Source organism: Amphibalanus amphitrite, unplaced genomic scaffold, assembly GCF_019059575.1.
Source record: "Amphibalanus amphitrite isolate SeventyFive unplaced genomic scaffold, NRLGWU_Aamphi_draft 000773F_arrow, whole genome shotgun sequence".
Lineage (NCBI taxonomy): Eukaryota > Metazoa > Arthropoda > Thecostraca > Balanomorpha > Balanidae > Amphibalanus > Amphibalanus amphitrite.
The window spans coordinates 21,310-47,842 of NW_024882267.1; the positions used below are offsets into that span (position 1 = coordinate 21,310).

At 49.7% G+C, this 26,533-nt stretch overlaps 3 protein-coding genes and 1 non-coding gene across 8 annotated transcripts in view; 2 read left to right on the plus strand and 2 right to left on the minus strand.

Moving 5' to 3' along the window:
- Positions 1 to 24,861, plus strand: part of LOC122365922 (dnaJ homolog subfamily C member 16-like) — a 31,370-nt gene extending 6,509 nt beyond the window's left edge. The window contains exons 9-14 of the mRNA XM_043337556.1: positions 2,626 to 2,822; positions 18,350 to 18,522; positions 19,185 to 19,418; positions 19,725 to 19,885; positions 21,999 to 22,159; positions 22,542 to 24,861. Of these exons, the coding sequence (XP_043193491.1) occupies positions 2,626 to 2,822; positions 18,350 to 18,522; positions 19,185 to 19,418; positions 19,725 to 19,885; positions 21,999 to 22,159; positions 22,542 to 22,682 (1,067 nt within the window). The 3' untranslated portion in view covers positions 22,683 to 24,861. The remainder of the gene's footprint in view (positions 1 to 2,625; positions 2,823 to 18,349; positions 18,523 to 19,184; positions 19,419 to 19,724; positions 19,886 to 21,998; positions 22,160 to 22,541) is intronic.
- Positions 6,685 to 12,490, minus strand: LOC122365923 (carboxypeptidase B-like). The gene is made up of 2 exons (XM_043337557.1): positions 12,342 to 12,490; positions 6,685 to 8,621 (listed from the first exon to the last, which is right to left on the minus strand). Exons 1-2 carry the CDS (start codon positions 12,431 to 12,433, stop codon positions 7,271 to 7,273), a joined length of 1,443 nt encoding a protein of 480 aa, XP_043193492.1. The 5' UTR covers positions 12,434 to 12,490; the 3' UTR covers positions 6,685 to 7,270.
- On the plus strand, positions 15,362 to 15,434 carry Trnaa-agc. Its single transcript has one exon. It is a non-coding gene; the product is annotated as a tRNA-Ala (tRNA).
- Positions 24,862 to 25,035: 174 nt separating the features above from the next.
- LOC122365926 (fukutin-like) overlaps positions 25,036 to 26,533 on the minus strand; it is a 32,088-nt gene continuing 30,590 nt past the window's right edge. For all 5 annotated transcript variants that reach the window (XM_043337573.1, XM_043337575.1, XM_043337574.1 and 2 more), the window contains one exon: positions 25,036 to 25,926. In XM_043337573.1, coding sequence (XP_043193508.1) covers positions 25,707 to 25,926 — 220 coding nt within the window. In that variant the 3' untranslated portion in view covers positions 25,036 to 25,706. The remainder of the gene's footprint in view (positions 25,927 to 26,533) is intronic.

Here is a 26,533-nt window from a genome sequence, read left to right on the forward strand (position 1 = left end):
CGGATCCAGGCGTCCAAAAAGGGGGGTTATGTTTTACCTCCCAACATAGGTGCCCTGACACCGCCTATGCATTACCAATACAATTTTAGTCGTTCTCTTATAAGAAAATTATAACATAACAAGACCATTACCACCCTTTTTAGAAACAGTACCAACATAAACCTTATTTACTATACTTTTTGTGTACCCCCAATCTCAATGATCTGTATCCGCCTATGATTTTTGAAAATGCATATTTTTAGGATCCATGTGAATTCCTGGTTCATTCTCTATCGATCGGCAAAAGTTGCGTTAAGATTGGTTCAGAAACCTGGCCGTGATAAACAGTCTAAAATGTATCTGCAATTTGCCTGTTTTTACCCCCCTCTACCCCCCCCCCCCCTATTGACATTTTTTAATTTTTATTTTTTTTAGAAATGTAGATCACGTTGAGCGAAATCGAATGCCGTTTGAATTTTGAAAATCGGCCCGTTAGATCTCGAGATATCAAGGGGGGGTCGTAAACAGCCCCCCCCCTGCCACTAATAGGGGGTAGCCAGGAGTCTGCCACTAATAGGGTTAAGGTCAGGCCGTTGACCAATGACGTCAAAAGTGAACCTCTGTAAGGTCCCAAAATGTCGCGACGTCGCAGCATCCTTCATGCCAGGGGACTTTTCAACGGGGAATGAAGCTTATATGATCTAGTACTATCTCCCAGAGGCCTCACAACTTGTATGTAGCTATCTCGTATTTTTCTTAAGAGTCACCTGAAGTCAGGTCGGTCACGCAACCTCACGATTATTAGTCAAATGGGAAATATGAAAGATGTTATTTTGGCGCCGGGAGCTATCTAAAGATGTCGCAAGCGCATTAATTCGCGATTTTATACAATCTTAGCAAGCCCCAGCATTCACTTTTCCATTCTTAAAGTTAGGCGACTTCATTTATGACGTCACTAAGGTCGCAGGAGTTTTCACCAAAAAGTCTCGATCAAATTGAGCCAGCGAGCCGTGAAGCCACCAGTGGACTTGTGAGGACCTACCGAATCGAAGAACCGATATGACCTCCTTGAACCAGCTTCGTGGCCTGAGTGGCTCTGCCTTTACATGACCTGAGGTGAACACCTTAAATTGACCTCAACAAAAGCAAAGCGTATACTATTCGACGCGCTTGAGCATGCAAACTCGATGGTGGCATTGTCTTGGCTCTGTAACCACTTATGGTAAAGTTGTTTACCAAAAACCGATCCCGCGACTTGGCCAGCACTTATACTGACCTCAGAGATAATCGGTTGACCTGAGACATTCAACTCGGGTACCAGTTGCTGCATCTCATACGACGCACCCGCTCAATTTCATCCGCAAGGCGCTAGCTCAATTAGGGGCAAAAAGACGGAGAGGGGTCGTAATCGCCCCCCCCCCTCGGCCGGGGTATATGCAGAAAACCCAAAATTCCGTTGAGGATTAAGCACTGAAGTGATATATTATGATGCGAGAAAGTATAGTTCAAAACAAGTAAGCACACGAGGGGATGTGAATAAAACTGTGTTTGAGGTATGCCTTTTTTATTATACATTCGATTTGCTTTAGTTATTGGTAAGAACAGATACAACCAAGAAGAGCGACCCTGAAGAAAAGGTGGCGCACCAGCCAGGTGCGATTTTAAGGTCTAAGGTCAGTCGGGGACCTCTAAGCTCGGATCAAGCGCTGCATGTTAGGGGTAAAGAAATGGGGACAAAAAAGCATCCCGATTTTGGCAGCATCGTCATGCTTTTTCACGGCACTCATCCACTCCCTCGGTCGAAATGTTACTTCCTTTTTGTATGAGTTGTGGCATAATCCCGCACATTATGCTGCATATTGTTTGCGATGAAAAAAATGCATATTCAGCTACGTTCTACGCAGTACGCACTAACATAACCACCATCCCATCATCCACCACTTGCCACCATCCCGTTCTGTGCTCCCTTCACCCCATACGAATCAGCCGAGATACTAGTCAGTCGGGCTAGCGCTATCCTATGCTCCCTTCCTGACTGCACAGCGCTAAAACCCAGAGCAGAGACTTCCCGAGCGCGACCTCTGACCCCACGCGGTCCGAAGGGTCGGCCGATGCCTGGGGGCGCGCCGCGCGCCGGCCACCCGGATAGCCGCTGCCGAGTCTCCCTTTCATACACCGTTTACTACGCACTCGATTCATTCATGATTCTGTGTTTCCGCGTTCGTCTCGTTAGATGGCTCTACTGATGTCATAGGCGACCCCAGGAAGATTGCGGCCAGAATACCCCAAACGGCAGAAAATGAGGTTTTTGTTGAATATCTCGGAAAGTATTTGGCATACAACGATGCAATTTCACAGTCTCGTGGTAAATGTGCATACACATAATTCGGGTTGATACTTATGCATTTGAACATTATATAGGACCAGATATGTCCGAAAAAGCAAAACCAACAAGACTTTTACTGGAGAACCGTACCCGTCCGGCAATTGTTAGATAATTTGTTTGCTGGAATCACCGTCACGCCCAGTTTTGTAATCTCTGCTGACCTGTAGCCTCTGTTAACCTGTGCTGTGACCTCTTCTGACCTGTAACCCCTAATGATCTGTGACCTCAGTTGACCTGTACCGGGTGGCCTGTGACCCCAGAGTCGTCTCCGGAGGACCCGGTGGGCCACGTGCTGATCCTATGGCGTCAGGACAGCAAACGGGTCCAGTACGATTGGACCGAGGACCAATGGGAGACCAAGCCGGACCGTTTGAACCAGTCGGCGCGCCGGCTGGAGGACCGGCTGCGACTGCTGCTGACCAGCACCGAGCTGCTGCCTCATCAGACCACCGTGCAGGTAGGTTCAACGGGGATATACCATACACAGAACATAGCTACTGCCGCATCAGACCACCGTGCAAGTGGGTTCAGTGGGGATATACTACGAGATACACAGAACATAGCTACTGCCGTATCAGACTACCGTCATGCACGTCAGTTCAACGGGGAACACACAGAATACAGTTGTTGCCTCATCAGGCCACGATACTGGTCAGTCCAACATACGCTAATAAGTACCGTAGTCTGATTCTGCCGCATCAGACTGCGGTAGGGATCAATCCGCCGTCCCGCTTCTTATTTTTGTGAGATACGTTGGTACAGTTTTGTTTCGCTACCAGCTTGTGGTATTTCGTTGGCTTCTCGGTTCCCAGAATCCACCAGCCAGGTCTGCTGTTCTCTATCTCCCTCATCTGTTGTGATTTCACACTTGTTCTACGCATGTTTTATCTTTACTGGAGCTGCGTGCCCATTACGCACCATTTCCCAAAGTGGAGAACCTGGATGATATTACCACAGGCGCACATTTAGTACCATAATGGTTAAGTGCACTACCGGTAACGCAAAAGTTTGGAATTCCCCTTTACGGATATTAGAGTGGTCATTGGTCATTACGAGCGAGCGAGCGCAGCGAGCGAAGCGAGTCTTTTCAATATAACGGAAAAATCTCAGTATGAGCGGCCCGGCCCGGCCCGGCCTGTAACGCTTTTGAGAGGCTTATATCTCAGCAACCGCTGGACCGATTGGCCTGCGGTCTTTTTTGCTGGGTAGCCCCATCCCTTCTACCCCGTAATTGATTACTTTTGATACAACTCAGTGACCGTCGTGGCACGTGCCACGTGAAAAGTCAAGCGTGTTCAAGCTGTTTTGCAAAAATAGTGATTTTGAGAGGCTCATATCTCAGCAGCCGCTTGGGCGATTGACTTGCGGTAATTTTTGTAGGGTAGTAGCATCCCTTCTACCAAAAATAGGATACTCTCGATGCATGTGGGTCACCCCAGTGCACGTGCAAAATACAACAATAAGAGATGTCAAATTTGTTCCCATTTTAATAACTCGGTAGGGGAGAACGGGGTGATTTGGCCGCCCTTTTGTAAAAACGATATTTTGAGAAAACCAGTGCGCGTTTGGTCGATTTCTCCATGGAGGGGTGTGGGGCGTTCAATTGTTGTTCCGGCATATTACTTGCATCATGCCGGGACATCTCGTTTCGGTAGTATTTAACCGTTCTTTCAAAGACTGCACGGCGGCCAAATGACCCCGGTACCGGGGTCATTTGGCCGGGGGAGTGGGGTCATTTGGCCGGGCATGTGATTCAGAGATATACCCATTACAGAGCTGAGACAACCTGAAATATTGACGCCCAAGATTGTAAGTCTTTTGTGTACGAGTTATTTGTTTATTTCAAACTCTGTCGTAAGCATGAAATAAAAACGATTCCAGCAGGCCCCGTCTTCGACCCAACACTTAAACACATCCACTGTAAAATACGGTCTCAACGGCATGGATGTCCAGTCATCACTGCGCTTCACTGTTTTTCACCTTTGCGCCCCTGTTTCTTCGACGGTCCAGCTCCCGACGTTCGATGGTTCGACGTCCAGCTCCCGACGTTCAATGGTTCGACGGTCCAGCTTGTGGACCCCGCTTTTTGCTCCTCGCCATACGTGCCTGTTGCTCGCCCTCCAAAGTCGTCCGCTCCGGGCTGTTAGTCATGATTTTAGAACGCCCTTTCCTCCGACCGGCTTTTTGAACGTTGATGCGCAGCTGCGGAAGTGGTCGGATGGACTCTGGGCTTCCGACAAGCAACTAAGACACGGCGACAGCAGGTGGCTGGAGCACGGCCGCGGCAGGCAGCTGGAGCACGGCCGGCCCCGGGGCTGGCGGCTGGAGCACAGCCGAGACTGGCGGCTGGAGCACGGCCGAGGCTGGCGGCTGGAGCACGGCCGGGGCTGATCTGCCGTCGCTGGGGCGACGACCGGTGCGAAGACCGCCGTCGGCGCAGTCTTCGTCGTCGGAGATATCCCGGTTGAGCGGCGATATCCCGGCTGCTTCGAATCCCTTAAGGATGTTCTTCCGCGTGAAGGTGGCGTCTTAGGCACGACGAAAAATCAGCGCCACCTGGTAGAGGTCGATGTGACGTCCCGGGTTCACCATCTGCCGCCGGGTGCCGAAAGCCAATCAGCGGACACCTTGGTTAGGTTGTCCCTTGCATTTAGACTCCGCCGCATTACCATCCTCAGTGGCAGAACTTAGCCAGCGCAGCGCGTCGCTCGCAGACTAGGCAAAAAATCAACTGAGTCGCTGGGCGGCCAATTTACCCCAATATGACATTTTTAGGAAAAGGGGTCCGCAGACAAACAAAAATTGTTACTTAAACTTGCAAAAGGGTCAGACAGCTCCCTGAATTACCAGATTGTTCTACCAATAGAGTTAAAATTTTGATGTCAACCAAATAAGGGACACCATGCAATTTTTCGTAAAGAAGAAAAAGTTACGTTTTTTAGCCAAAATTCAAATATCGTTGGCTTTGCAAAAAACTGGGCGTCGCCGAGTTTCCTTAGTTTCTTTCCAAAGTAGTTCTTATGACGGCGGATGATGCCATATTAAAAAATAATCGCTCGGGACCGTCAAAACGCGTAGGCATGGGGCGGCCAAAGTGACCCGGGCGGCCAAATGACCCCGCTCTCCCCTAATTACTGGGGCGATTTCGCTGAAACTTGGCATACAGGTGGGCACCCACCAGGCAATGCATTCCCATGTGTTGCGGTTAAGGTGCTACTGTACGTGCGCACGTGCAGGGGGCGCTTCCAGATCTCGAGAACGGCTGGGCCGATTGCGCTCAAATTTGGTACACGGTTGGGGACCAGTTAGTAGGGTGCCGTGCAAAAGTCAGTTTGGACCCCGTTTGCATGTGCGCACGTGCAGAATGCCGTTTCCAGATCTCAGGAACGGCTGGGCCGATTGCGTTCAAATTTGGTGCACCGCTAGCGACCGGTTAGAAGGGTGCTTTGCGCAAGCCCGTTGGAAGTACCCTCTCGCCGTTCCGCACGTGCAGCCTGCAGGGCTCACTATCTCGCTCGCTCGTTCTTCGCCCAAAAGGCGTTTTACTGGTATTATTGTTTGTTGAGAACTCACGACGTGGTTATTCCATCAGGAATTGCTCCTTGTGGTAGTTTTCTAGGTGTTGTCGTAGTCCTTGGGTTGCTATAGTCGTAACACCTTTACATGGGAGTAAATAGCATAAGACTAGTCTGAGACTACAGTATACGCCGATATTGTTTACTACTGTTTCTCAGTGAAAACTTCATTTGCTGTTTCATACCTCGGGCTCGCATGATATAAAAATAATCGATACGTTTGTTATTGCTACAAAACTAAATAGCTGCTGAAGTTCTTCAATGTTTGCGAAGGCTCAGCAGCGTGCTGCCGGATTCCATCGATGAACCTGTTATTTGCTCTGCCATTCAGTGCATTTGATTGCCTTTTATCGGACAATATTTCCGGGAGCGGCATACCCCAGCCGACGGATATCTGCCAGTGTTAGCTCGTCACCCACTGACATAATTCGTAAGCGTCCTTTGCTTAATATATGCGTGTGCTCCTCCGTCGCATCGCGACACTGGCTCAGCAACTGTCAGGTGAAGTAGGCGGTGTCGCATGATAGCAATGTCATTTCTTTAAGAACTACGAGAACTATGACAAAGCCTATGAAGAAACGCAGTCTTATCCAAACTTCATAGGTAGTTATTTCTCCAGATACCGCGTTCCCGGCTATAATTTTGTTCATGTTTAATATCGAGCTTGTAAAGCGTTAATGGTCTGTCCCGCGTCCCCGACCGAAAGCTTCGAGTAGCGTTATCACATACCTCTGACAAACAGCATTTTCTTTTGGTCAGTCATATAGATTGCATGACCATTTGTTGAGTTATACAGTATTGAATATACGTACATAACACATGTATTGACACATTGAGAACAGAATGCGAACGGGTCGGTCACAAACCACAGGCCTGTGACATCACCGGTCACATGCTTTTCGACGCTGACTAGAGACAAAGCGCCGCCTTCTGAGACGTAGCGCTCTTCGCTATGGTCGCAGACCATACCCTGAGGACGGCCATTGTGAGCTTTCGTGGCGTTCGAGACTCAACGGACACCGGCTACAACTAGATGGCAAGTGTCGAGCGCATTATGGGCGGGTTAAATTGACAGAGTCCGCTGGAACTCACTGAGCTACCAAACTCTGAAGGTTGACCCGTTTCTGAGCCGCACTAAACCTGTTTTCGATGAGATCGTCTCACCGCGATCGTGTACACATAGATAACGCTCTTTTTGTAAGGGCAGAGTGAGCTCAGCATTGATATTGAATGCGTTAGCTCCACCGCTGAGCGCAAACTGCTCTGCTGGCTGTTGGTTGATCCTGCTGACTGCTGACCGGACTTGCTGACTGGTGACATGATGTGGGGCTCAGCGGGCCAGCATCCTTGCCTGCTGGGCCAGACCGGCCCAGACCTCGCGAGCCGTCGGCAGGATGAGGCGCGGCGGCAGCAGGAACCCGTAGAAGCCCTTGTCGCGCGCCTCGATGGCCACGCTGTGCCGAACGCCGGCGCGGTACGCCCAGTCGGTACTGGTACCACTGTCCAGGTACAGCACGCGCGACGAGATGCCGTACCGGTACGGCACGCCGTTGACGGCACGCATGGCGCGCGTGGCGGCGCGTCCCACGCGGCGCTGACGTCCGATGTCCTTGCTGGCGAACCAGCTGTAGCCGTAGGGCAGCAGCCACAGCTGGCCGTACGAGTGGATCGAGTTGAAGGCGGCGATACGGCGCCGGTCGCGGAGCACGGCGTCACGCACGGCGCGACTCTCGAGCTCTGAGAACGGCCGGTAGCCGGGGAACGTTAGGCCGCACTCGAGAAACGTCACGCCGAACGTGCCCCAGCGCGCCGCGAAGTTTCGGTTGAGATCCACACCAGTGCAGTAGTTGACTGGACGTCGGTTCTTGCGCCAGAGACGATCATGCGTGTGCGAATACTCGTAGCCATCCGGATTCATCACTGGCACTAGGTGCCAGTCGTACTTGGTTAGCCAGCCCTGGTCGCCAGCCAGCAGACGGCCGATGGTGTACAGACAGATGGCCGGCGAGATCCACTCTCGTGCGTGCACGCCGCAGTCAATCCACATCACTGGCTTGGTGGCCGGCGCGCTGACGTCCTCCCTCAGCCGTACTAGGTACAGAGGTCGTCCCTCGTGGGTCCGACCGATCACGTGCAGGGTGATGTGGTCGGGGAACCGCGTTGGCAGTCGCCGCAGCAGCGCCTCGATGTCGGAGAAACGGTGGTAGGCGCCCAGGTTGAACCCGTCGATATCAGAGTCATCGTCTTCTTCATCGTAGATGCTGTTGGTTTCTAATTCAGCGCCGTCTCTGTCACTTCCGCTGTCCAGACGGCCTCTTCGATTGTCGGCGTTGGTGCCGAAACCCGGGAAGGCGTTCAGTTTTCGCATGGCACGGCTACTGGAGTTTCCTGAACCGTCTCTCAGGAGATCTTTTGCGCGGCCTCCGGCGCGGTGAGCCTCATTCTCCGACTGCTGCGAGTCGATGATGCTCTGGACGTCGGCTATTCGGAGTCGGAACGGCACCTCGCTGGTGTTGAGGGCGCTCTCCAGTCGTGGGACGTCGTCGGGTCCGACCTGGACCTGCAACCAGCCGGACGAGCCTCCTTTGTCGTCCCACAGCTCGAAGCCACCGTCGTCAACCAGCTGCCGGATCTGCGAGGCCTGGCTCCGGTTGGCCACGGCCACATCGTACACGCGGTGTCTGAGGGCGTAGAGACAGGGCTGGTGAGGGAGAGACGGAGTGGGGTATAGCCGCCTAATAATCACTCACAAGTACGTTTTTCTGTCTTTGTTTTGAGATAAGATTTGTTATTTATACGTATTTATTATGTTGGCTGAATACGATTTTAATGGTATTTTACCACTAGCAACTTAACGCTATTGAAGGTTAGCGCTTGTCATTTTTTAATTGCAAGTAGTTTTGGACAGGTGCAACTATCCTATCAGCCACACTCTTTTGCTGATATCAGTGTGAGTAATTGATACATATCCTGTTCCCCGATGCGTATATCGCGCCATGGTATCCCTCTCAGCACGCGCCCACTTTGTACACAGTACACAACCATCGTATTAACCCACGCAGCCACCGGCTGTCACACCTGCGCGCGGTGTCAATGCCCGACTGAGCCGCTCTCGAGTGTCCAGAAAATCACCAGCCATGCCACTTCACCGGCTGTTAGTGCGTCATTGTTATTAACCCGAGTGGCAGCGAACGCTCTTTACTGTTTTCATTAGTTCTGGGGTATCCCGTGTCCGTCTTCGCATGGCTTCTCACTTCGCTCGCTCCGTAACAACGTGTGAGGCAAGATGAATAACTAAGCGTATTTGCTAGAAACTAAGTAGTAAAGCCTGGTGGGGTAGCCTATTGTGAGGTGGTATAATTGCGGGCTTAAGTAGGTGTTGGTACGTCGAGGAAGGCTTCGTAGCAACAGAATATTCATATAAAAATTTATCAGAGTAGTGCGTATCAAGCATGCAGGAATGCCGACTTAGCTTGCATAAAAGTCATCGGTGAAAACAATATCTCTCCCTTTAATGAACAAGCTAACTCGAAGTCAGCGCTGCGTGCAAGTGACCTCCGTCGTTGACCCAGCGACCATAACGTCCGGTTACGACACAGTCCGCGCTCTGCCGATAGTGGTGGACCACGCGCCCTACCCTGCCCGCCCGGCGCGGCTGCGGGCGACTCTCTCTGATGGCTGGACAGTGTCCGGGGATCACCGGACCATGAGGCGCGGCTCGCGACTGTCCACTGTGTCGCCTCATACGCCTACCATCTGTGTTTGTCCATGTGCATGTCTGTGACACTGGGATGGGATGTAGCTCGGGGTGGATGGTATGGCATCCGGCTAAGGCTGTCCATTGTGCATTTGTCAGTTAGTCTCGGTTAGTGCATTTATGGGTTCATACAAGCCCTGTTTAGCTTGAATTTATGCTCAGAGGGCGGTTCAACTTGTGCCCGTGCAATGTGCAAGCGTGTAGAGTTGATTTTTTTTTAAGTTCGTAAGTTCTCCTAAACGGCTTTATGTAGATGTTGCTATGACCCATAGTTCCATTCTTTCATACGCGCTTTATTTTTTCCCGGACGGATTTCTCTTAACATTAATTATGCGCCTGAACTTTTTGACATGGTGACAGGCGCTCCTGATTTGCATTACTGCTCCCGCTGCTGCGCGGCTCCCAGGGCTTCCTTTAAGGACACGCGCTGTTATTAGCAGTCAGTGCTGATAATCAATGGGATAGATTTGGCTCTCATCTGGGCGGCCCTGTGCGGCACGGGCGGTCATCTGGCTCCGTGTCCTTATAGCTGACCGTCACGCCAGGCGTCTTTGGCGACATGTCATTTTCGTCATACCATTGTCACATTTGATACGGGTCGGGTCACACTGGCACGTGTTGTGGCTGTAACGGTGGGTGGACATGGTTTAGAGATCGACTCAATTTGGGACTGTTTTGAATGATGAGATGGATATGATCGTTGACGGAAAGGCGGTTTCACGGCTGTTTTATCGGATTTGGTGAGGAAATGTCCGTGTCATTTACCAGTTATATCCGACTGATAAGTCAGAATTGTCCAGTAAGGCGTTTGACATCAGCGATTCGTCCGTGTTTTAAGCTCGGGTATGACTTTTGACACAGACAAGGTCACCAACCCTCATGTTATATAAATTTAATCTAAATATCCGTCGTCGAGGCGCGTTTCGGACGGGGCTCAGGACTGAATCCTGTCATATTTACACGCACATCAAACTTGGTCTCAGCCGAGTGTTCTGCTCTAGAAAAAGGATGCTCGGAAGCGGTCACGCCGATCGGCACGGCGGGTCAGCCGGGCATTCCGCCCGCGGCGAGGGCACAAAACCTGCCTGCCTGCAGTGATCTCCAGTGAAAGCGACCCTCCCTGCCGGCGCGTGCCATGCCTGCGTTGGTCGCTTCTTCAGTATGTGCCGCTACTCTCGCTGCAGCGAGCGTAGACCGGTCCGAGAGCCATCAACGGACTCTCAATGGCCAGCCTGCAATTAATGCACTAATGCCACTCGCATAGGCAATCACTATTTATAAGAGCATCCAGCTAGCGTGATGAATGCAATGCATCTCTAACATATTCGGAATCGACCTGCGCGACGAGTGTCAGAATACTTTAAGACTAGCTGTGAGGGTTAACTTTTACTCTTTGTTTCCGTCCTCCCTGTTTCCGGTTGGCGACTCGTTTCAGTAAGTCACGGCTTCGAATTCGCGATGATCGCTGATAGTTTTCACTCTATAAGATCGCGCAACGCCCAGTGACGGTCCTGGTATTGTCTCCTGTCCGCGGCGCGTGTCATGACGGCGCGGTGATGTGATATTCAAAGAGTGAGAGTACCTCCTTCCCTCCCGGCCTCTGTTCGGCCCGTACATATGTGTCGACTGGACAAACCGGTAGTCTTCCGGTGAGATGAGAGGAGATTCTCCGGTTCCAGAGTCACCAATGAACCGGTGATCGACCAATATGGAACCGGGTGTCTCCGATTCTGCCGGGGCCGAGTCGGCAGTTGCAGGCTGGTGGCCGAGCCGCATAACGTGGAGTTGTGAGCTAAGTTACTACTGAGGACCCAAATCGGTAGGGAGCCTGGAATGCAGCGACTAAATCGGGAGCGAGCGTTTTGTAAAGACAGGAGTCAAAAAAGTATTGCCCAATGTATGCAGTCGAATACAAGCTACCAAGTCGACAACAGAGCATAGAAATGAGCTAAGAGTCGGTAGCATTTTTGACGTTCTGTGAATTGACAAAGACCAACTCAAGTACTCGCTAGGTTGTGAAACGTTTCGCAGATGGTGCGGACGAGCCTTTTCGATACCAAAACGCCATGTCATGGGCGAGCTTTGTCGTCATCGCTGCGCCTTGTCCTACACAGGGCTCGAAAATGATGTAACACCTCATTAACGACCTTTCAGTGGTTGGAGGCACTTTCGACTTTGTGAGAAGAGGATGCATCTAATCCATAATGCATTAGTATTGAGCAATGGTGAATTACATGCGTCCTTGTTTGTTGAGAGTGTGGGAATCTGTTTAGTGGAGTCTGCATATATTTAAATTCAATGAAACTTGTGAAAAGTTATCACAGTGAAACTTATCCAGTACTCAACATGTTGGAGCTCATTGATGATTGGATATGCAAATTTTATTCGCCATTTCACAAACTTCACTTGCAATTGTTAAGTTATTTTTAATTGCATGCTAATTCTATTCTACTTCCTGGCCTGAATGTTAAGTTCACAAAATTTGCATAGGTACACATGAGAAAGAGAATGCACATTAACTTATTAACATACACCATATTATCTTAGACACGCCCAACAACTGATTTCATTAGTTCAAAAGACGCGAAAACTCTTAAAATTTAAAAGACTCAAACCTTCATGTGCACGTGCGGCTGCCACTCACCCGTCGTAGGTCTTCCTCTGTTCGGCGGTGCTGGCCGCTGTCACCAGCCACATCACGAGGAGCTGGAGCCGCGCGCACCGCTGTGACCGCATGGTGCTGCCGTCGCCGCGGCCGTCAGCTCTCTGCGCCTGCCGTCGGGCCGCGCTGCCATCTCCTAGCGCGGCGCCGAGTGGTGAGCGGCGCGCGCGTGCGGGGTGCGAGTCGGGAAAGGGGGGGGGGGGGGGGGGCGGGAGTTGCACGAATGGGCGGCAAGATGGCATGAAAGCCGTATCATGACTGCTATTGCTGTTTTAATTATTTGGTGTCCCTTTTCCCTTTTGAAGAATTGATCCGAGAAAAAGAGCGAATGCAAACTTGACAGATGGCACAGCATAACATGCGGTGAAGCGCTTGCTGGGTATCGGCTGCGAGGATAGCTCATGAATGGGAGTCGGTTGGCTGTTGATATGCAATTGACGCCGTTTCAATCACCGCTGGTCTGCAGGTGACGTGTTAACGTGTAGAAGGTAGTAGTGGAGGGCTTTATAACTGCATTGTAAGCGGCTGATATGCACGGTATTTTCAGGGTAGTAACTATGTAGTGCGTTCCACAGATGGTCCGGGCTCGGAATACCTGCTTATTGGAGATTTGACAGTGCTTGTTTTATCGTGGACAGCCAATAATTATCATTTGGTAGTTATTTTCTTTTTATTTTGTTTCGCTCTATTTATTCTTCTCTCCGTGATGATACTATTCCAAACGATTCGCGTGTAACACCATCACGAGAAAATCATTTTCTTCTTTTTCAATATTACTTAGGTTTATGGGTTCAGCAGTATTTCCTATTTTGGCTAAGGCATAACCCCACTAACCATCTGTTGGCCGCCCCCTCGGAACGCGTTTGACGTCACTGGGGTGGAAGGCGGTGACGAGAAGAAAGATGCATTTATATTTATTTTATTTAGTTGCTGGGTAAATGTAATGGAGAGCAAGAACTCTATTATCCTGGGCAAGAATAAACCAAGACGTTCATGAGTGACCTAGCATTCGGTTCGTAAGCTCTCTGATGCAACGTGTTTGCTTCAGTTGCATTCAAGGTTGTGGTCTTTGGGTAATTGCCTGGTCTGTTATCGGTTTAGAAGGTGTGATAACCGGGTCCATGATGGTGAAAAACTCCCTCCAACTCTTGATTTCAACCAGAGTCCGAGTGACAGACACGACGCGTCCGAATGTATCAGCGAGTGCGGTGAAGGATGGCTTAAGAATAGCTGGCTCATCCCAGTTTGTTATGTCTCGAACGCTGTCATTTCAGCATATTTAGAGGGAACGTAAACGTTAGCTGCTAATCGTTGGCAAAGGTCTTTCTAAAATGTTATCTACGAATGTCATGTTTCACTAATGCGAATGAAATACGGTGAGGGTTTTATTACTTACTTTTTTCATATCCCCATCCAAGGCTAGCCTGGGCCATATCAATGGCTACGTTCGTGTGATTTATTTCATCTTTGCAAAAGGTCTTGTGATCAAATTTTGTCTCTTTCAGTAGCTCAGTTGCTTTCCGAATTATTTTACATCAGCACGCTCAAGTACAACTCCGGACCTCTGTCTATGAGGTCTATAGACCTCTGTATACGAGTGTAATACGAGACCTCTGCATATAGACCTCTGTTTACGAGTGTAAATACGCATTGCACGCGTATTTTGTATTGAGTATCGGCCGTAACTCCGTTTGTAATGCGCAGTTACGCTTATTTGATCAATGCTCATCTATCTTGGATTAAAGATATTTTGATTTAGGTACTCGTAATGAGTTACGCTTCAGGGGCTCCCATACGATCTATGATATTTCGATGGCTAATCCTCGCCGTTAGCCAGGGAAACTATAAGAAACTAATAAGAAACTATATAAGTAGTCTCTGATTTAGTTTTTCTTAGACATCTCTGAAAACCTGTTTTGAAGCGAAACCCCATCTAGTCAACCCAGATCTGTTCTTATTTACAGCCACTCCACTACCGGTATCGCTATCTGGCATTTCAATCAAACGTGTGGTTTTCTAATGGCTGAGTGAGTGGATCTGCCGTCTTCGGCGACCGGTGCTGTCCGGCGGAGTTGTGACCGCACGGACAGGTTCGCTGTTTTTGCACCTCTCTGCATCTTGGTCGCTCCGAGGTCAGCCAGCATACTCCATCCATGGGAGCTCCCTTGATGGTTTCTTGTGGCGTGATTCGTGAGCGCCACATTCTCCGTATTGGGAACATTGCGCTCAGTTGTGGTGTGATTACTGGGACTCACCCGGGCTTTGGTTGGTTGATTGGCATCGTACTGCCTCCTCAAGGTCACGAGCTGTGGCAATAGTTTTGCCTATTTAAACATGGTGAAATTATGTTATACATCGGCTGGACCAGGCTGCACGTGACTCCAGCATTTCATTGGGAAATAACTGACACCTCTGGGTGAGCTGGCATTTCTGGTGCGACATCGATTTATTTGATCTTCGCTCTCCAGATTCGCTTAAACCCACATTGGTTATGACAACGGACAATAGACATCACCCCTACTATGAAACTACAGCATTTTAGGCGCAATTTCAAAAAGTTAAACACCAAATTCAAAACGTTCACGTGCATTTCGAATGTAAACTTTTTGATTTTGGTCTTTAACTTTTTTAAATTGCGCCTAAAAAGGTGTAGCATCAAAAGAGTGCAATGCAGTGGTGGCCTGCACAATGACCTCGTTCGGTCAACTGTGTTCTGACCAGTCTCGGAATGCCCCCAGTCTGCGATGGCCCGGGTGACTCTTGTGACGGGCGGGGTCAGGGTGCGGTGCTTACCAGTGACCACTGACCACCGACCAGTGACCTCTGACATCTGACCACTAACCGCGAGAAGCAGCGGGAAGGGACGTGTGTCCGGCGTCACTTTCTGTTTCAAAGGAGCGTCTGTGTTGTGGGTGCGGCGGCCGCGCGGCGCGTGTGACGAAGGTCATCTGGTTTGGGACCGTCAGGGAGCTCTCGACCGTGAGAGTCTCCTAGTGCTGATAGGGGCTGTAGCTCAAGTGGTAGAGCGCTCGCTTAGCATGTGAGAGGTACGGGGATCGATACCCCGCAGCTCCAGCGTTTTGACCTTGTCTGACCCATCATTGGGGTCAGTACTTTTGAATGAGGTGATGAAATGATTCAAGTGATTATAGAATATTTGTCCTAAAGCTCCAATAAACAACAATAGAATATTTGCCCTCTATTCTCCAGCCTGATATAATGATCTACCCGAAGCGTTCTTATAAGCGCCGAGTGCTCTATAGCTGTCCGACCGCCTTTGACTCACCCCGTATCTATCCATTTTACCTATCCACCTACCTATCCACTTTACTAGATTTTGCGGAAGAAGACAGCGATTGGTGGCTCAGATAAAGCCGCAGTGGCTTAGAAAACCTCGGGAGACTCAAACAGACCCCTCGGTGGGTGGCTCAGTCAAACTCGCCGGCTCAAACGGACACAAGGTGGCTTACACAAACGCTCGCTAGATCAGACATACAGCACCTGCTGGCTCAGCTACAAACAGCAGACAGTACAGGTAAACTTGCTGGTCCAGACAGGCAGTATGCGCTGGCGCGGCTGGCACTAACAGACAGCACACGATGGTTTGGGTAACATCGCTGGCTCAGACACCAACTGGACTAGATGGCTAGCTGGCAACGATACCGCTGAATCAGACAGTATTTCTACGTGCTGGCTTAGTGGGCTGCACGCGTTGATTTAGAGTTTAGACCAAAGACTGCTGGCTCCTGTCCACATGGTCCTTTGTCTCTGTGGTCAGCACTCATCTTCCCAATCTCCCCAAGCATCAGGCCTTTCTTATAACCGACTCTCCTAACTGTAGACTTGCCTGTAAGGTATACTAACAACTTGCATGAGATCTCATTATCCTGTATAGCCTCTTGAAAATCTATACCCGTCTGTTGTTCTCAACAAGCTAATAAATAGCAGCCACGAGTCGCTCCAAAAATATCCTCATGCCGCTTCCTGGCAGCCGTGGGCGTCGCGTTTGTTCCACCGCGGCTGTGACGCAGGTTTGGCCACCACCTGCGGTCCTTCCTGGAGCCGAGAGCCTGTAGAGAGGCCGGTGGGCGGACTGCGACTCCAATAGTCGACCTCTCGATGGACCAACTCGGGATCGGGGCGAATCGAGTGGTGCTCTCGCAGTCCTCCAGGCCGCTCGGCGGAGTCCGGTGGTGCTCTCGAGACGGCAGAACGGTGATATACTAGCGGCAGACGGCGGAGGGTCAGATGGAACCCGTCACCCGACCGGGGCTCACTGTTAGCCATGAACGCCCGCGACGAAGGAGGGGGCTGGATGGCATATTGTTAACACGTGAGTGTCGGTTATGCGAAGAACGGCTTACGTCAGTGACTTGAGAGGTCACTGACACGCGCGTTTTTACTTTGACGCGCGTAAGCTATATGTATGTACTCATGTTCTCGCACCTCTTACTTCGCCCGTTCTGCCAGAGAATGAGTATATACTAGTCTTTGCGGCTGGCCCCATCTAGCTCGAATGCTCTCAATAAATGGACTGCTTCGTGGTCTTTGAATTACTTGATTGCTACAGTGTATAGGCATTGAAATAACCAGGCCATGTGGAAATATTTACAAGCTACAAGATATAAATCTAAGGTGCATTCATGTGCTGACCGTAACTCGACGTTAATTCTGACGGTCCGTTCGTATAGTATTTACGTTTGACAACGTCCTTGTCAGGTGTCACCGAAATAGAACGCTTTGCACGGGAAGATTCACTTCGCCAATCGTTCATCGAAAGTAAAAGTAACTATGCACTGTATATACATCACAGTTTCCGACAAAGGAATGAAGCTTGGAGCCAGTCGGGACTCTCAGTTCTGCATCTCATCTGCGATAGTGTGTGCGTTGCGTCATTGCTATGCGCACACGCCTGAGGTGTCCTGAAGCATTCAGCGGCTGCTTCGTTCGACAATTACTGCAGGGCCGAGTCGACTGCAGTAGCCCCAGGGCAACTGAAGCGTTAATGGTCGCATTCCAGTGACCCGCGGCTTTGAAAGGGAACACGGGAGATATAAAACTGAAGGGTCGGTCGCTTCGGCGTCGATTAGTAAGGATGATTGGTGATGTTGCGTAACTTGTCATGTTTTGTACGATTTGTTACCCGTGATTACAGCTACTTTGTGACTTTGTAAAAACGTGACCCTTTGTGCTATGTTCCCTTAGGCAAGTGCGTGAGTGATGGTTTCGACGCATCTCATTTTCGGAACATAAGTGGATGTCGTTACATTTCTTGCTAGCCACTTCAATGTACTGTATTGCACGGCGCACCTATGCGTACTAGCCGGCGCTCACGTGATTAAGAAATATCAGTGATGGTTATTGGTTTGAATTTGCTAACTTCTAATTGAAATATACATTCGGTGCGAGATGGAGACGTAGGTAACAATCGAAATTATTAAGTCCTCTTGTCTCCCCAAACACGAGCACGACTTGCCCATTGGACACAACAGCAGTTTAAACCGATAGTTATGGGAGGACGTAACAGCTGCCGGCGTTGCTCAATGCTCATCTTTCTTATGCGTGCTCGTACACCCAGTGTAGGAAACTAAGAAGTTGCGCTTGCTGGTCTTACCAAGGGCTCTGTGATTCGTCTTTCACGGAGTTATTTGTATAGTATTGCATAGCCAGTCAGACTGCTAAGTTGCCTTCATTTCGGGCCTTGTTGACTGGTTGTTGATGAGTCTTGCAGTTCAGATCATACCTATCCTTTCTTATCCATATCCCTGTTGACCTTGCCACTCTCTTATTGACCTTGCAGTACTTTTATATCTGTGTCGTATTAATCTTTCCGTGGCCCTTACGACCTTACTAATGGCATCACTGACCCCCCGTGACCCCTTTCTAACCTATCCGTGAACCCCGCTGACCCTTCTGTAACCCCTTACTGACCCATTGACCTTTATGTGACCTCCACTGACCTTACCATGCCCTCCTGACTGTAATTTCAGGAGCTGGTGGACGAGCACGCGCACCCGCTGCTGCGCCGGATCGCCAGCCGGCTGTACCACCTGTGGGAGTACGTGCTGGACCGGCTCAGTCGCGACGAGGTGGTGCCGGCCGTCTCCGTCGTGGCCACCATCGTCTTCCTCATCGCCGGCGGGTACCTCATGGCCTACCTGGTGTGAGTGGAATGGGGGGTGGGGGGGGGGGGGGTGGGGGGAGAGGAAGGGGGTATTGGATACCTCATGGCCTACCTGGTGTGAGTGGAATGGGGGGCTGGGGGGGGGGGATTGGCTATCTCATGGCCTACCTGGTGTGAGTGGAATGGGGGGCTGGGGGGGGGGGAGGGGAGATATTGGTTACCTCATGGCCTACATACCTGTTGTGAGCGGGATGGGGAGGGGAGGGGGAGCTATCGTTACTGTTTTCAAAGAAGTTGGGTAAGGAGTGGTAATGTCTCGAAGGGAGCGTGTTGTAAGCGGATACTTTCATGTTTTCAAGTTAGCATATTCCGTAAAATGCTTTGAAACGGATTGTTGTTATAAGTAGGTATTAGCACAACACAAGTAATTTGAAAAATAAAACATTTCCTGGTATCAGTTATGCAACTTTAGCCAAATTCAGCCACAGGCTATCTAGATTAAACCCTCTGTTGCTTGTGCTTGGGCTGCTTTTTGAAAACCTGAAAGAAAACCCACATGGCTATCAGGTATGTCTGTGCTTCTACTCCGTATGTTGTTTCATACTTGCGTGAGCGCATTTCTGCCATCACTCACAGTAACACGATCCCCTCTCGCCCACCCCGTCTCAACCCCCCTGCGCTCCGCTTCTCTCCCGGTGCAGTAAGATGGAGGAGGAGTCCATTCAGAGCCGGTACCGGGCCGAGGGGCGCACTCCGCCCACCCGGTCTGGCACGGGTACCGCCCAGCTGCGGGTCCATGAGATGCGTGTGGAGACGTACAACGGCCTGGTGCGCCTGCTGAAGCCCGGCTGCCGCACCATCGTGCTGCTGGTGGATGCCGACAGCAAGGCCAACCTGCTGGCGCGCTTCCACCGCATCGTCTGGCCCTACAGGAAGTAGGTCTTGGGGAGCATATGGTGCTGGGAAGGGATGGGAGACAACAGAGGGCTTTATTGGGAGGGGTGTGACGGTGTACTGGAAGCCCGAGTCAGAGGAACGAAGTTTGAATGATGTCTTCATTGTTTGCCTTCTTCCTTCGTTGTTACTTTTGGGTTGTTGTGGAGATGCTTGTGATGCATACGTTCTCGGTTATTTTCACATTCACATATAAGTAATATTGAACTACCCGAGCCCCTGGTCCTATGTCATTAGTGTTCAGCGCGTGTATTTAACCCGCCACTGTCGCGTGTGCTGTGCCGCAGGAACAAGTCGCTGATGTTCGCATTCGTGGTGCTGGAGCGCGGACTGGAGTGGTACCGGCGTCTGCTGATGCCCAGTCTGCCGGACAACCAACAGCTCAACATCAACCCGAAAAACTGCATCGGTACCGTGCTCAGCATCAACGGCTACCGCAAGTACTTCTGTGAGTACGGCTGACGGCGGGGAGGCAAGTACTCTCTGCATAAACGGACAGGATCAGACCCACTTAGGACGGCCCTCTGCATAATGCGGTCTGCTGATCGCTACATGATCGTGCTTATGAGTTGTTGACAGTAGAACAACGGGGAAAATGCGATGGGAAATATTAAAGGAAATAGTTCACTTTCCTGAAATTAGTATTTTGCTATGGATTTATGTTTTTTTATGCTCAAAATGATCCGAAAATAAAACAAAACGTTTTTGTAAAAAGGATTATTTTCTATATTTTAGTATAAGAAGAACTATATTCTATATAAAATAATGTTTGACGCGGAAGCTTATTACGCGTTGACCAATCATATTGCGTAGGACAAACCCATCGGCCGTAAGCAGCATTCTGATTGGCTGACGATGACGTGACTGCATTCCTCAGCAAGGCACGCATTCCTCTGCAAGGCACTCTTTTCGGAACGAAAAATGGAATATCTTCGTCTAGGGTGATCGTTGGGCCGTAAAAGCTTCTGATTTGTGCTAGTCTCAGCGCAAGCAACAAAACTGCTATTCCAGTTCCAAACCCCATGTTAAAAGTGAACTATTTCCTTTAATGGGAGCTTATTGATCTTAGAACAGCCACACCACGGTAGATTTATTTGAGTTAAAGTTTTATCAGTGTTATCTTTTCAATGGAATATTTTGTAAGCTATGTTGAAGTTTGCCAAAACATTACGAGTTGGGCAAAATGTAGATGACTTTGGTATATAGACCTACCTCTATTATCTTTCACTTTAATTTTTATGGAAACTTCCTTGCCTGTTCAAGTTTTAATGAGAAGCGCAACTAACCTTTCTCATCAGCCATGGCTAAGTTTTGCTGCTCACATTAAAGGTAGTGTGCCACCTTTGAAAGATTTCCCATTTTATTTTTCCTAGGATAAGAAGCTTCTGTTTTTACCTAATATCGCAAAAAAATCAAAAATGGACCTGGAATAGTGCCTTTTTCGCCTAAAAGTTTATCGGTTTTTAGATATGTATAACAACTGTAGTGGGCTCACCTGCAAACAGGCGTCGGGCAACAATCGCGAATGCGGCGCACTTGTGACAATAAGCAAAGGTCATTATAGTATTACGACCATACGACGTACGGGAATGAGTTATCAGCTGTCTAATCGTAGACAACACAATGTCGAGCCTTAAACTGTAAGCCCGTATTGGTATTGTTTCTTTTATTTGGCTGTCGAACATTATTTATGGTTTGAAATATGATTTTATGTAAAATAATTGATATGAAAAAGCCGTCTTATAAGTTATGACCCCATTTCACCACACGCAAGTGGCGGAAATGACAATGATCAGCTGACGCATTTTCTTGGCCGAAGTCAGAGCGTGCAGCCCGACGCACCACCACCGCACCACAAAGTATGAGCAGAAGTCGCGCCCAAAGCCAGGGCCCCGGTAACGTGAGGTAGCCGAGTCGGGGCAGCGTGCGCTGACCCAAGCCGGGGCCGCAGCTTTGGGCGCGGTCTACCGCATCCCCGCGGGCAGCCCCGGGCTATCACATGACACCGGGAGGACGCGCGGCTCCGGCTTGGGTCAGCGCACGCTGCCCTGACTCGGCTACCTCACGTTACCGGGGCCCTGGCTTTGGGCGTGGTCTACCGCACCACCTAACAGGCGTGTTCGAAACCGCAGGAGCTGATGATGAACGGGTTTATCGAAACTTGATTGGATGAGCATATCGGTAATAGCGATTTCAGTGTGTGCATTTATTGTTCATAGTGGTGTGAAATGTGGTTGGGGTACGACCGACAACCCGTCGGGGCGAATTTCGCACTGGGGTACTCAAAATTTGAAGAATTTAAGACGTTTCCATGAGTTTTGAAGGTATGGATAAGTTCTAAAAATCCGGTTCTCCTTATCTGGGCCATTAACTCCATACGGTCCAAGAAAGCTGGCACACTACCTTTAAGCTCTGATGAGACCTCGGCGAAGCCCGCCGTGCCGTGCCGGGAGTGCCCCTTGTTTCCAAGTATCTACCGTGACCTGTCACACTGTATCACCACTCCACTCCCAGCTGACAGACTGTACTGAATCCCCTCCCTCCCCGGGACGTGTCGGCAGGCATGTATCACGCCAAGCACGCTGAGGTGGGCGGTAAAGCGGGCGCTCGCCGGCGCCGCACGGCCAAAGGGGGCGCCACGGGCGGCGGGGAGTTTCTCGGGTTTGATGAGGACGACAGCAGCAGCTCGGATGTGGAGACCGGAGAGAAGAGAGAGCAAAGGGTGAGGAGAGAGGATGGGGTGCCATTAAGGCGTATTGAGGCTACAATGACATTGACTGATTTGTTTATGCTGCGGAGTGGGTGGAAGTAAGGCAGTGGGATGCCCCTTGGCAGTTGAAGTACTCTATCGAATCATATGTCGCCTTTAAATGTAACATAACATAAACGCATTGACTTGTCATAATTAAATTCGGCTTACCCTTTTTGCACTCGCTTGCACCCTTTGCTAAATGGAAACAATCTTTCCACGAATTTTACCAGGAATTAAGTCACCATGGTCAGTTAAAATGGGGATGTTCTGCCAGCGTCTGGGAGGTACCCGGGAAGCGGAGAGAGATTTCATCCTCGCCTTGATTAGCCTATGGATGCCCGTTTATCAACAGACTGCCCGGGCGGCTCTCAGTGACGAGGTACTGTTCGAGGAGCACCTACTGGACGGGCTGGGCGGCTGGCTGGATCGACTCTTCGAGGGACAGACGGTCCGCTACCACGTCAAGTACTGGCCAGACTTCACCGGCAAGTAGGCAGGCCACGGCTACAGGTCCGTGCGACTGGCTCGCACGGCTGCTGACTGCGAATCTTGGCTGGACGGATCCTATTTGTTCAACACTTATCCGTATGGCTTCAGACTATGAATCAGGCTCGCACGGTTCGGTACGTCTGTATGACTCCGGTGCGTAAGGATCCTGCTTGTATGGATCTGGTCCGTACGACTCTTCTCCGTCTGATTATGGTCCGGATGACATTGCTGATAGCTTCGCGGATAGGGGAATCGGATGCCGCTTCATACGCTGGTTTGATGTAGTCGGTAGGAAGATGGGAGCTAGTTTCATAATCGTCCCTGCCACTCAGTCAGGGGATGGCAGCTGAGGTCGGAACAACTTAGTCATTTAGGCATTGTGACATTAAGTCGCCAGAGACTGATTTGCTTACTGCTAGTCGGTCGCCAAGGACTGAGTGACTCGCGGGGATTGAAAAGTCACGCTTTCCGCCCTAGCCTCCCTTCGCGCTGACCCGTCGGCCGCAGCGCTGCTATGGCATTTTGCGGGTTATCCTCAGCCGCTCAGTCGATGATCGGAGCCAGTGGCGGGGCAGCAGATACGACTGGAAACACTTACTGAACCACAGTAATTTGGTGTCCCCGTGCGTTCGTGATAAGGTTGCCGGCCCCGTTTAGTCGGCGTGTGTTGGTGGTGAAGGCATACCAAAGGTGTTGCGTTCGTGTGCCGGTGTTCGGGTCCATGTGTGCCGAGGGCCATGTCACAGTATCAGACCGATGGGGATCTCTGGTCGGTGTGATTTGTCTGGAGAAGCGAGCTTTCGCAGATAGAGGGTCGAGGCGGTAAGCTCATTAGTCCAGTACGTATTTGTAAGTGGCAGTGGTCCAGTGTTGGTATTGAGCGGCATTTATTTACCAGCACGGCACGGCTGTCAAGGCGACATCTATTGTTCAGACAGTGAACCCGAGATTGTGTGTTGCGGGAAAACTGTCGCATCTGATGCTGGATGCTTCAGCAATCTATTTGCAAGTCAGGTACGCATGAGATTGACGTTGCACATAGCTTGATTGGGCCATTTGCAGATGACTTTTTGACATTAAAGCTTCCTCACTCTTAAAGCTTCGTATCTGTTACATTTCCTACTCCAAGCTTCTTGTATGATCGTCGAAGTGGAATATTTTCCAATATCCATGCGTCATTCTCATAACTGACCTAATAACGATTATATCAATCATGTTAAAATATTTCATTCCAAGCTAAGGACCCATTTCCTCCGCTCCACTGTTGAGTAAGAGGCAGGAGCATCTCGCTCCTGACTCTTACTCAACAGGCATCTGAACCCGCTAATTGCAGCTAGCGGCGAAGGTGTTGCTTTCTTGTCAACCAATTACGACTTTTTCCTATTCTGACGTTAAGCGGCAAGTCCATTGTATTGCCGGTGATATTATGGCCAATAATTAGCTTGTCATTAGTAATACTAACTACGTTTAGTTATCCGTGATAAGAAAAGCTGGTATATAAAATCCCTCACTGTGTATTCTTAATCCGGTGTGTTCAATGTTACGGTATTTGACTGGCACCGTGCAATGACATTTGATCCAAGACATTATCACCACCGCAATTTGTGTTATTGATGTCATCTCACCTTAAATAGCAATGTGAATATTAGATCGATGCTCCGATGCACAATACTTCGGTGCATGCCGTTTCCGTAACTGGTCAATGACATTGTATGGTCTGATGTTGACATATTGTCATGTCACGCCACGATCTGCGGATCTGTGCAAGCTTGTCGGGTCGATTTTTATTACCGACGACCAAGCTGCTCGTCTTGTCAGCTACGCCCACGTCTTGCCGAGTGTGGTTCCCGAATCGTCTCACGTCGTCCCCGCACAGTCTCCGTCTGCATGCGCCAGATTTGTAACGCGGCTGGCCCGGCGCGGAGCTGTGGCCTCTCGCTCCCCCACGCGCGCGTGCATGGGTTTATGTACCACCTCCACTCTCTAGTCAGTACACGACAGTGGTCCTGGCTGCTCACATTATACTAGTCATAGCGGGCCGATTCCGGTCGCGTCGCCAAACTGTACAGGCACCAATGTTATATTATGTGGTGTCTGAGTTAGCGTGTCTGGGTTGTGTGTTTCGTGTTATCGGTTTGGTTTTTATTCATATCCATCTGGTCAAATATACTACCGAATGTATGGGTTTGTGTTTAGGATGTCGCGATTGGATGACTGATCTGAGACCAAATGAGAAAGCGAACGGCCGCTAGGTGGCATATTTTGTCGGTTGACCATGCACAAGTTACCTACCAACTCTGAATATTTGGGGCTAAACAAACTGCAATGTGTGATCAATCATTAACAAAAAGGCAGCGTAGATACTAAACAATGATATATTTGCAGTGAATGTTGCATTAGGTGATCTCATTTCGCAAGCTATCTAATATGTATGACATGCACACGAATATTTCATAACAAAAGGTGATCTCTTTTCATCATTCGGCATTACACTTGCCAAATATTATGTAATTCATCGCTGACGACACATCAAATCGTGTTTCTTAAAAACTACGTTATCACTCCGCCGGCTCAGCAACATGTGAAAGGTTTCTGGATCCAATCTCCAGAACATGGCACGAGCTAGTCTCATCGTCACAGATCTCGACTTGGGAAAGGGGACACCAACGTACAAAAACCCAGGACAAGTCCGCTAAAAACAGACGTCTGCCTTTCATCATTCAACATACAGACGTAAAATGTTGCCTCGCTCTCACGCTATCACAGCTGATCAATTATATATCAGCACATGGCACGATATTCCATGTGTTCATCGTTTCATGACTACACTGACACTGAAGCCTCCCTTCGCACCCTTCACTGGCTCGGTAGGTTATCATGGGCCCTGACACTCTACCGTGTATCACAGCCCTGCATCACTTTCGGCTTATCTATACAGAATCTATACGACTCGCATCATATCCCTGGGTCCCCTCGAACCGAAACTAGAGAACCACAGACTACACCACAATTCCTTCAACTGCATGGTTCACGGCTCCAGCAACTGCACAGCTTCATCCATCTGTTCTGGCGTCCAGTAGCCGTTTTCGCGCACATTGGGCGGGCTGCTTTTCCAGTCCCAGACGGGTTGTGGCACGCGCCACTCTGGTCCGTAGTTGGAGATCAGGTAACGCTCGGTGTCGCACGGGACGCGCACCCGCAGCTCCCGAAACTCGGTCCAGCACAGCTCGAACGCGGCGAAGTCGTACCTAGGGACGGCGAGGAGGGGGATGAACCGTCAAAATGACAACAGGATGATAGGAACAACAGCGATGAAACGCTTTATTGAAAATCTTTCATCACCGAAACCGGTAAATATAATACACATTTCTTTTCGGAATAGCGCAACTACAAGATTAAAACTGTGACTCTTTGCAGTTTCTCACAGCCTATAGATGAATGGACGAGACAGAACGGGAAACACTAGGTCCCAAGGGAACAAACACGCCTTGGTCACATTACAAGGATCTCAGACAATCAACGAACGGTATTTAGGAGATGCTCATCTTATATCTTATCAGTTTGTTTACAGTGTTGTTCGGTCATGAGTTTAATCCTTTCCACGAAATACAAGGCTAAAATTGTTTCCTTCTATGTCGTCCTGAGATTTTTGGGAGAAGACACCAAACAACAGACAATGTGAAAGCGGCTTATGTGAATGCATAACACATGAGCAAAGACGGGCTTTATAATACTGAGTCGGAATAATTAACACTTTAACAGTTAACACGGCACGGTCCACAACACATAGTCTTTGTCGTTTAACCTTGACAGGGGTCCTACGAACTCTAAGAATAGCTCTAACGGCTGCTCCGG

Excerpts from the sequence above, each read along its gene's own strand:
- LOC122365923 (XM_043337557.1), bottom strand. The coding sequence starts at position 12,433 with ATGCGGTCACAGCGGTGCGCGCGGCTCCAGCTCCTCGTGATGTGGCTG. Across the intron at positions 8,622-12,341 it reads CAGAGGAAGACCTACGACGG|ACACCGCGTGTACGATGTGG; the intron begins GTGAGTGGCAGC and ends CTACGCCCTCAG.